General features: G+C 46.4%; 1 protein-coding gene across 1 annotated transcript; it reads right to left on the bottom strand.

Annotated features, from left to right (window-relative positions):
- Positions 1–771: 771 nt before the first annotated feature.
- Positions 772–9887, bottom strand: LOC309572800 (alpha-fetoprotein-like; the record flags this gene model as incomplete). Its single annotated transcript, XM_082281265.1, has 14 exons — positions 772–894; positions 1529–1661; positions 1962–2185; positions 2412–2550; positions 2847–2944; positions 3531–3663; positions 3761–3975; positions 4269–4398; positions 4717–4814; positions 5204–5351; positions 5858–6060; positions 6246–6381; positions 6563–6623; positions 9740–9887. The coding sequence occupies 14 exons, from the start codon at positions 9885–9887 to the stop codon at positions 850–852; spliced, it is 1911 nt and encodes a 636-aa protein (XP_082137391.1). The 3' UTR covers positions 772–849.
- Between the last annotated feature and the right edge of the window lie 684 nt (positions 9888–10571).

Raw genomic sequence — 10571 nt, 5'->3', positions numbered from 1 at the left:
GCTGGGAGCCAACTCTGGGACAGGACACAGACCTAATGCCATTGGCCAGGATTTTAGGGTGAGTGAAATCATGCTGTGACTGTTGTGGGCTTGGTTCTTTGTGGGTGCTGTGTGGTCTAAATGAACCATTTCTGACACAGACAAGAGCAGGAGAAGAATTTATTCCAAAGTATTATGGGACATTCAAGGAAACACAGCAAGGACACACAGGTGACACAGGAAATGGGGGTCACTCAAGTTTGGACCCCAAGCCATTAATCACAGAAACAGTGATTACCATCTGTATCCTATCTGAATTTGTACATTTCCCTGCTGACCAGGTGCTTCAGCAGTCCCTGTCCTGTCCTTTCTGTGACATTTTACTTAACTTTTTTTTCTTTGTCACCTTATTTGGGGTGCCCAAGATAATCTTTCTCTGTTTAAAGGCAACATTACAACAAGCCAGAGCAGGCCATATTGGTGAGTTTATATGCTGTAGTTCAAGGCCAGCATTACAAAAATAATTATTCAGTGATTGAAAAGTAATTTACAAGTGGCTACAGGCAGATTTTCTCTAATTTGATCTCATTTGCACTTACACTTCATAAGCTTAGGATTTTAAATGCCTTTCTTTGTTTCGGTCTGTGACTATTTGGGGTAATAAAATTACATTGCATACCAGAAGATGGTGGCCACAGCCAAACCTTGAATTTCCATCACTTAGCTGATTGTTTCAGTGGATTTCCTTATGGGGATTCAGCCTCTCTGTGTACTAAATGTGGCTTTTTGTCACTTGGTTTGGTTTACATGCTCCCTGTGCAGTTCATGTCACTTGTCCAGCGAGGACCTTCCCATGGACTGTGCAGCTCCTTACGCCGACAGCATTTTCTCACTCCTTTTGATGAGTTCTGGACCCTGGAAAAAAGGAAAATCACTGGGAGCAGTAGTGTCAGGAGGGTGATTGATACTCTTGTGACATGTTCAGTGCGGTGGCAACGGCAGGTCCTGTCCTATGACCTTGGCAAGGTGTACACAATACTGTGTGCAGAGCACAGACACATTCATCATTGTGAATGCACACTGGTTTTCTGTTCAGCTGAGGTGGCCTTAGATTTGGTATTGGTCAGAAAAATAACGAAATACAGTTCTGGTAGGAAGAGACAGTAGAATCCTTTGCAGATGTGCTGTTCAGATATATCCAGAGGTGAAACATTTTTTATGACTAAGAGAATTCTTTCCATTTTATAATTTTAAGCCAAAACTTGGGAAAAAAGATAACAAAGGGTCAGGGATGGTTTGTTAAAGCTCCGTTAAGGAATACAGTAAAGGGAGGGACATGAGAGAAGTAGGGAAAAGCGGATTTACTGCAGGGTAAAGAGGAACCAAAGCAGTTTTGGGGTATGAAGTTCAGCGGGCTGAAACAGCGAGGGCAAGGCAAGAGGGAAACAGAGGCAGGAGGATAAACAGGGAAAATGCTTTGATCTAAAATGTGGATGTACCCTTTCCCTCCCTGCTGCAGAGGAACTTTGGCTGGAAACAGAAGCAATACCTCTTTCAGGAAGCAGGCCTCAGGGTTTGCCTCTCCGCAGCACTGTTCCCTCATGGCACTGAAGGCGGCCGTGACGGAGCCCAGCTGCTCTGGGCTGATCTGGGGCTTGTATTTGAGGAGGGTGATGAGCATCCTGCAGGAGAGCAGAGCTCTGGGAACTGGGAGGGAAGCACGTGCTCACGGAACTGCCCTCCACGCCAGGCCAGCAGCCCCCCACCCCATTCTGTTCCCACCCATTGCCTTCCCACAGCTCTTCGTCCTTAGTCACCACCCAGATGTGGATTTCTGCCAGGGAACAAAGCTGGCCCTCTTCCCCTTTGAAATGAAACATCATTGTCTGGTTTTGGAGTGTTCCAGAGAAGAAAGAAGGCAGGACGCTGGGCAAGAGGAAGGCAAGCAGTGCCAGGGGTAACAGCAAACCATCATGTCTTACTCCTGCTTCCTGTGCTGTAACTTTTCCTCTTCCGTGGTGCACAAGTCTCCATGGAAAGCAAATAGCCCTGGAGTCAAGGCCAAGGGCACATAACTCTCATCAACCTCCAGTTTTCCTATGCACGGCCTCCTGAAGGCATAGGAGCTGCTGCAGCAACGGCAAACTCCAGGATTTATGGGGTCAGCCAGGTGTCTCCTACAGATTTCCCCAAGCACGAGATCCAGCTTTATCAAGAGAATGAAAAAAACAATGTTACAACATGAATTTTTCATTTTCAAAAATCACTGAAACACACAATGCTCACAGTGAAGTTAGGGTAAAAGGAATTTAAAGCTTGTGTGTAAGATAGAGAATACTTTATATTTGTACTTAATGCTGGCTTATGTCGGTGCAGAAATGGCTCTGATTTTTTGCAACAAGTAAGATCCAGAACCAAAGGATAATACTCACATTTTCCTCAGCACAAGGCAGCAGCTTGTCCTGGCCCACCTGGCAGCATTTGGAGCCGATGGTTGTCATTTCCTTGGTGAATTTGATCAGCTCTGCAGATGTCAGCTGAGGCATCTTCTTGGTGAAGCTCATGAGGAGCCTGAAATGACAGATTTTGTGATACTGGTGTTTTTGTTTCACCAGGCAGCAGTGAGCAGCCTCTGCCTTCCCCATGGAATGTTCCAGCCCAGCCCTATGGAACACTCCTTAGCACAAGGACAGGACTGAGCCTTGAGTTTCTAAGCCCAGGTGGGCAGCTGTAAGACTGCCCTGTTTGTGTGCAGCCAAATGTTTCAGCAGTGCCTTTAGCCTGGCCCGTGAGACCCGCGCAGCGTTACTCCAGCCTGGACTGTGCCCAGCCGGAGCAGGGTAAGGAAGCATAGGAAACAGTAATACTCGTTTTGGAAATAGTAATCTCCTTTCTCATTGTAAATGTCGCAGCTTGTCCTCATGACACTTTCTGTTTCATAAATATGTTTCCTCAGTTCTTCCTCCTGAAAAAAATAAGTGAATTTGAGGAGTCATTGCATCGGGGGAATGCAGGATGTCCTACTGCCTCCTGATCAGGCCTGAGTATCTCCAGCTGCCTCTCACCTGGTATGGACCACCTGTTTTTAATGCCATTTCTGTCTGAAACCCCTGTAAACTGTCTGTGGTAAATGTCCACCTCCAATTGCCACCACTTACTGAATTTTGTGTGGCTGCTGGAGGGCCAGGTCTAAGACACAGGGCAGCTTCTGACTTCAGGTGTTGTAAGGCCACTGTCCTGATCTCAGACAATAACCGTAAGTGCTTCTTACATTTGGGAGGGGGAACTGGCATTGGTCAGGAACTCGAAAGGGAGCAGGGACAAAAGAAGTGGTAGTGTTAGCTCCATCCCTTTCCCTCCATCCATCCATGTTAAATTGCTTCCCAGCTGAAGGCTCTGTTGGTGCTTTTCGCATTTGGGAATCAGTCAGACCTTGCGGTATTTGCTGAGCTGTGGCCCTGGAGCAGGGATACTGGCTTTTTTAGTGATGGGGTGATATGTCTGACCCCCTCCATGTGCTGTGAGGAGCCCCAGGGCCCACTAGCACCCACCCCTCTGCTGAGGCAGCCGCTGGGAGCCCCGGGCATGCAGCATTCCTGTAGCAGGTCCTCATAGCCTTTGCCAATCCTTAAAAGCATCTGGGCAGAAAATTCAGGGTGTCTCCTGGAGTATTCATACAGAAACCTGCAGTATGGGGAAGATCAGGAATTAGGGAGAAGCCAAAACCACTGCCCTTGGGAGGCCGGGGATGGGAAGGACAGCAGAGGAAGCCTTGTGTTACCTGGCTAAGTGTGTGTCTTTTTCCTGGGCAAAACGTTCACATATTCCTTTGTCTTCAATAAACTCCCTGACGTGGGGGGACAGGTCTGCAGGTTTGTCATCATTTTCCACATGAACGATGCATTCGCTCCTTTGTAACAGGGGCTGTTCACAGCACTGCTGGATCTTACTGGACAGGATGTGCTGGTTGCTGCAGACATACTGCAGAATGTCTTCCTGTCAACAGAAAAGAAAAGAAGGAAATTTTACCAGACTCTGGTCTTTTTTTTTTTTTTTTTAATCAGTATTTTTATCTCCATTTTAGAGACAGATAAGGTGATTTTTATGCACTTTTTAATGGCTTCACGGTGAGAAAAGCCAGTTGGGAAAATCAACCACACTATTAGACCGAAGAGTTAAATTCCAGTTTGGCAGAGCAATCCATACAGCAGAGGAGGAAAAAAAATCTGGAAACAGTAACAACAAAAGCATTAAATTTCTGCAGCCACACAACGATGGAAGGGCTTTACCCTGTCCTGCATGCAGTCCAGCATGTCTCCGCGGCAGCAGTCCTTGTGCATGTCAGCCACGTCCATCACAAGTTTGTGAACAGTGACAAAATCAGCTTTGGGGAATTTCTGGCTTATCTGGGTAAGTTTCCTACAGGGAAGGAAAGTAATTATTGTTTATATTTGCAGTGGGAGGTTGTGCTAGCCATCATCATTTCTGTGTGAAGACGTTGTCTAACTTTCGTCACAGAGAGATGTGATTGGTTCAGACTTGGGATTAGATTTTTGGAATCTCATGGCAGTTTGTAAGGAAATGGTGATGCTGCCACACACAAATCTGAATTCCTAATCTGTCTTCCTTATTAGATGGTGACCTGCACACAAAAAGGACAGGGCTGGTACTTCAGAGTCACTGAGGAGGCACTCACAGCTTTATTCCTAAATAATAACAAACATGGGGAAAACTCACAGAGCCTTTAAGGTCCTTTCTCCAAACTTCTTCAGGATTCCACATGTGTGTTCCTGCCTCAGGGCATTTTCTCTTACTGGCTTCACCACCTTTGGTGTCTGATAGAAAGAAAATGCAGCCATGAAAGTGGAAGAAAATACACTAGTTCACATTGAAACTACAGTGGTGACAGTATTTAATTTTTTTTTTAACAGTGGAAGTAAAATGCTGTACGAGTTGCAAGCAACTGTTGTGCTTGCTGTTTAGTCACCAGCATTTATTAAGTGCTCTGTGAAAAGAAAGCAGAACCCTTCAGACAAGAGTTCAGTGCTTTTAGCACAGGGGAGGAAATGGTCACCAAGGAGCTCCAGGGCAGTCTGATTTTGGTTTGTGCTTAACAAGGTAAATTCCAGTATCAGGCTCAGATGTGGAGAAAGAAATGCTGGTATTTGTCTCTCAGTGTTTGCGTAGTTGCACATCAGTAACCGAAACCCCTGTGATGGAGTACCTGTGTCTGGAAGCATTCCTCCAGGTGCTGAGAGGGGCCTTCCGCACCTCCGCAGCACCTCTTCATCATCTCCTCATACCGGAGAGCCACTGACAGGATTGTTGGGGCAGGCAGGAAGGGATGCTTTCTGGAAACTTCGTAAGTAAAACTGAAACCAGAGAAAAACAGCTTTAGTTTCAGTTGATACTAAAATTATAAAAGTAACAAAAGGATGAAGGCTACTTAAGATATTGTTTTCCTGACATATCAAACAGTTGTGCAGTGTGGGTTTGTCTCATAAAATTTTGATGAGGCTGATGTTTTCCTGGGAATTTAAGTCTCAAATCCTGCCAGTTCTGGCTTAGAGGCAGCACAGCTCCTGCTTGGCTTTTAATGACTAAAGGGAAGCCCTTGGTTTCAGGTGAGTTCTTTACACAGACTACAATAAACTGGGCCAGAATAATGTCACTTGGAGATAAAACCAAAGCAGCAGGTGGCACAACAGGCCTCACAGAATGGCAATTACAGCTGGACAAATTGCACAAGTAATTCACATTAGGAAGAAACATTAGTATGAGAGAGACTCTTAGGCTGGACTTTGTGGTTGCTGCTGCCTTTTCTGCCTCCAGCCCAAACTGTCACATCCATGCATCCAGTCTAGGATTTATTACTCACTATGCTGTTAATGGTTGCTGATGCTGTGAGTAGTTTCTGCAGGCAGCTTCGGCATCTGGCCTTTCCAAAGGAGGGATGAAGCCTTGCGAGAAATTTTTCAGGGAGAGGAAGCAGTCATTTCTTTCAGAATCCTCTTTAGCACAGCAGTCAGCAATCCTGGGAAGGTTTTTCTCCTGGCATATTGTATCAAAGAAAATCCTGTCCTGTGAAAAATTAGAAGTTCACCTTTATAGATGGGAGAAAGAGTCCACAAACCAAACCTGCACATGTGGGGAGGTCACGTCTCAGAGTAATGGATTCACCCCTCTGGAAAAACTCGTGCCAGGGCTCTGCAATGACAAGTCACTTCTGGGAAGGTTTACCACACTGGAAACATGACTGAGCTTACCAGAGGCTTCAGGCAGTCGGGGCTGTCCCTGGCTGCCGCCGCACAGCTTCTGGCCAGGTCTGTGACCCGCTCGGCCATCCCGGCTGCTCTCCTGAACGTCCCTCCTGGCACGTACTGGGCAAACATGATCAGGGCACTGCGGGAGGAACACACTCCATTAGATCTGCTCCTGGCCTCCTAACAACTCGTTACGGGCCTTGCAGGTGAGAGGCAGTGACAGGATTTGTATCACCCTGGCCAACATTGGACTTGGTGCACTCGTTCCCAATGACAAGGTTGTGCAGTGGCAGCAAATCTGCTTTACCTGGACAACTTACATGGCTTTAAAGTTGTTCTCGTGCAGCTGAGAAAAACGTTGACCAATGCTTGTTTTTCCCTCTGAAAAACAAGATGATTTCAGAAAAAATGTTTACTAAATGCTTCATTAAATACCTTTTTATTTTGTAGCTCAAGTGTCAGTAGGCAGGGAAAATTTCCCTTCCATGCACTCCGTCTCAGGAATCCATGCCCGTCCTGCATACCACAGAGATTCTCATGGACTTAAGAGGTTGATCACACCAGATTTTTCCAGGGAGAGTTTTGCTGTATACCTTTATCCCTTAAGAAAATCCCCACATCCAACTGTGGCTAAGTGAGCCACCAGAGAGCCACGTGGGCCGAGTCAGCCAGCAGTGTTAAACAAGAAATAGAGAAAAAAGATGAGAGATCCTTACCTACATCCCGAGAAGTTCTAGGCAGGGCTTTGGCTACTGTAAGGCTCACCAATAAAACAGCGTAAAGGATTGTTCTCCAATTCATTCTGTTAGATTTTGGCAGGGACTTGGGGTGAGCTTGCTTTATCTGTGAAAGGCAGAAAGAATTAAGGGGAAAGAGTTACTTTTATCCTCCCCCAAATGATTCCTGGTTAATCAAAACCCTTTTACTGTCAGATTTCACATTAACCCTTTGGGAATATTCCCACAATAATTAGACATGCCATTATTTGCTCAGGATGATGAACTGGCCATGTTATTGCAAAGGAAGGACCTTGAAAATTTTTTTTTCCCCCATAAAATTTAGACAAATAGGCATTTTCTCCTTATCACACCTCATACCAGAAGTTTAAACACTCCTTGGGCTTTTTGTTGTGCACACTGAACTCATCTACTTACAAATTGCTCAAAGGTGATTGCTGTGCAGAAGGCGACTTTGGAACCGATCAGTGACTGGAAAATCCCAAGTTCAGCTGTTATCCTGTTATTTCTGCACCTCCTTGCTGTATAAGCTCTCTCCTGCTCCCAGCTCCCAAGGAGTCATGGGGAAAGGCTGAATGAGGTACCCCATGCACATTTTTTCAGCATTGATAATTACCATCAAAATGTCTACAAAGCTTGGAACAAAATCAACTCCAAAACTGTAGAATGAAGGGGAAAATTCCAGTTATTACAGGTATTTTACTGATTTTTTAAAAAATGTATGCTGTAAGCATCAGGGAGATAAAAAGACAAATTTTTGGAGATAGAAGTTCTTTGAAGAGCTGCAGGTATTGTTAACACAAAGGTAGATGGGCAAAGACTATTTCCACATGCATGATCATCACAGAATGTCAGGCTGGTATGGGTTGGAAGGGCCCTTAAATCTCATCTCATTCGAACCCCCTGCCATGGGCAGGGACACCTCCCACTAGACAAGGTTGCTCCAAGCCCTGTCCAACCTGGCCTTGGACACTGCCAGGAATGGGGCATTCATTTGAATCCTTTAAATTCAGTGTCTCCAGTGCCTCTTTCCATGCTCAGCAGGATGGGTAACTGCTTTTCACTTTTCTTGGAAAACCCTTGCCACTCTTGGGATGGCAATTGGGCTGTGTTCAGTGAACACTCACTTGCAGGAGGGAAATGTGTGTGAAATATTTAACTGGAAAGGAGTGTGGCCAGCACTAGGAATGAGATCCAATGGAGAGCTTAGTCCTCATTAAGAGTTGTCATCATTTTTTAAAGAAAACATGGTTTGTGTTTGTGTTTTTACATGGAAATGTAATGAAAGGAAGGTGGCTGGACTTTATCTGAACACGTGTTTTGGAATATGTCTTGTTGTAGTGCTCTTTTATGGCCCTGTGAAACCAACATCCCTGGCTGAGTGCTTGGTTTAAATTTACAGAAGCGATCTCTGGGAAAATGAGGAGTAATTCCCTGCTAAGGAAGACCAACAAGTTGCAATGCAGGGATTTGAAAATCAAAGGAGATAAGTATTGTTTTCCATGCTAAAAAGGCTACAAAGAAAGTCTGGTTCATTTTTGCAGGTTTGCTTTGTTCAGCTTCCATTGCAAACCCTGATTCCTGTCCTCCTCATCTTCCAGGAATTGCTTTGTGGTTGAATATGTGAATTTTCCATGGAAAGCCAAAACCATTTCAGCTTTTCCATGTGATTCAAATAGGTAATGCAGATTGCCTAAGAAAACTCACTTTCATACAACACATTTGAGCCTTTTCTGCAAATATTTAGCTCAAAAATCAACACCAGTTCTCTGCCTTCCTGTACAGGTGTGAATGGGATTCCATGTGCTCTGAGCTGGAACAGTGCTCAGCTCCTCTTGCTGGAATACAGGGAATTTACTGTGCATTCTGTGGCAGTTTGGCTCAGATCCAGCCTAATCCACTCCTTCGGCTGGAGTGTAACAGCTCGAGGCTCACTGAGACAAGCAGGGGTTTCTGCTTGGCTTTCAGCGTCTCCTTGGGAGCTTCTGGAGAGAGGGAAGGTTTTCCCTTCAGATCACTCGGGGCAGCGTAACACTCGCAGAATCTGTGCCTCAAAACCCAAGGTGTGGCAGGGATGTGGTGGATAAAAGCTCTTTACCTGTCTACTCAACAAATCCTTTCTGGAGTGTGAGGCCTGGAGGCAATGCAGGAAGGAAATCCAAGTTGTCCACTTCATTGCTGCTGCTGATTCTGTGATTCCTTGGCTGTGCTGGGGAGTCTGATGGCAGGAATTGCTCTTTTCAGCCCCTGCCAGCAACCAGTTGTATCAGAATCGCTTAGGAACTTCTGTTGGACCTGGAGATGATTTCCTGAGTGGATGTATTTTGCCAAAAGTGCATCTCTTAACCTCTTTTCTGACTCTACCTGTAGTCCAGAGCCTGATGGTTTTAAAAGGCTTTATAAATGTATGGACTATCCACACAGAGTGTGACTTGTCTCATGCAAACCAGGCAATTTTTGGCAATTCTCTTGTTCCCCAGCCATCCTTTGGCTGGGAGATGTTGAAAAGCTGCACAGGGTGTAATCCAGACCATAATTATCTCGCTCAAAAGAATCCCACTCCAATTCTTTTCACCTCGGGGAACAAAAAAGTCCGTCCATGTCTGTTTTCTCCCTTGTTTTCAGTCACTCTGAGGTGCTCTGTGTGGTCTGTCGTTCTGATGGAACGTGACGGCTTTTCCTGGAGTCCTTGTCCTGGGAGCGTCCCCTGAGGTGGTGTGAGCGTGCTGGCACAGGGGACAGGATAACCTCTGGCAGTACCACGGCAGCGCGCCCAGGCCCCCCGCAGCTCCGCGCTGCCGTACAGCCGGCAGCAAATCCCGCCGTCCCGCGGCTCCTCCGAGCCACGGGGCTGGGAACGAAACACCTTTCCTTCCTCACTGCTTTTCCGGTCAGCGCTTCCCTCCATCCCGGCTGCCTCCGGCCTCGCGAGGGCGTGTTGGATACGCGTTGCGTGCCAGTGGCACGTGGGGGGGAAGTGCAGCGGGTGCTTGGCGTGGTCCCAGTGTTGGGAATCACCTGCCAAATGTCCCAGGAGGACTCGTCTGTGTGGGATGTCCAGGTTCTCTCTGAAGTGCAATTTGGTCACCCCAGAGACATGAGGACAGAGTTGTACCCTGTGAGTTTCCCTACTCACATTTCCACCCTGCCCTACTCCTTCTCTGCCTTTTAATTCCAGAGCCACGGCAAAAGCAAAACACACTTATCCCACGGAGTAGAAAAGAAGCATTCCAGTAGCTCTAGGACCTATGGGCTGCCTCAGAGGCCACCTCTTCTGTAACAAACATTTTTGATAGTACAAAAAATAGAGAAAATTGATCCCTGCTTTGGACTTGGAGGACTGACCCCTCTGTTTGGGAGCTGAAGCCCCAGTCTAGTTCAGAGAGTGGTGTTGGTGCCAGCAGGCCTCGAGCAAGAGAACTGGGTGTCTGCTTCTGTGCTGTAGGATGCTTCCCTTCACACCATAGTGAAATGGTTTCCTTGAATACAGCCTGGTCCTGCCTTAGGTGAGGAGAGGCTCTTCCGCTTTCTGTGCTCGTGCAATGAATGTCTTTCTGGAGAGTCTGGAACAACGTCGTTATTACCCTCTAAG

This window comes from Coloeus monedula, assembly GCF_965178545.1.
Source record: "Coloeus monedula genome assembly, chromosome: 5".
NCBI lineage: Eukaryota > Metazoa > Chordata > Aves > Passeriformes > Corvidae > Coloeus > Coloeus monedula.
This window is presented reverse-complemented; position numbering and strand designations above follow the sequence as displayed.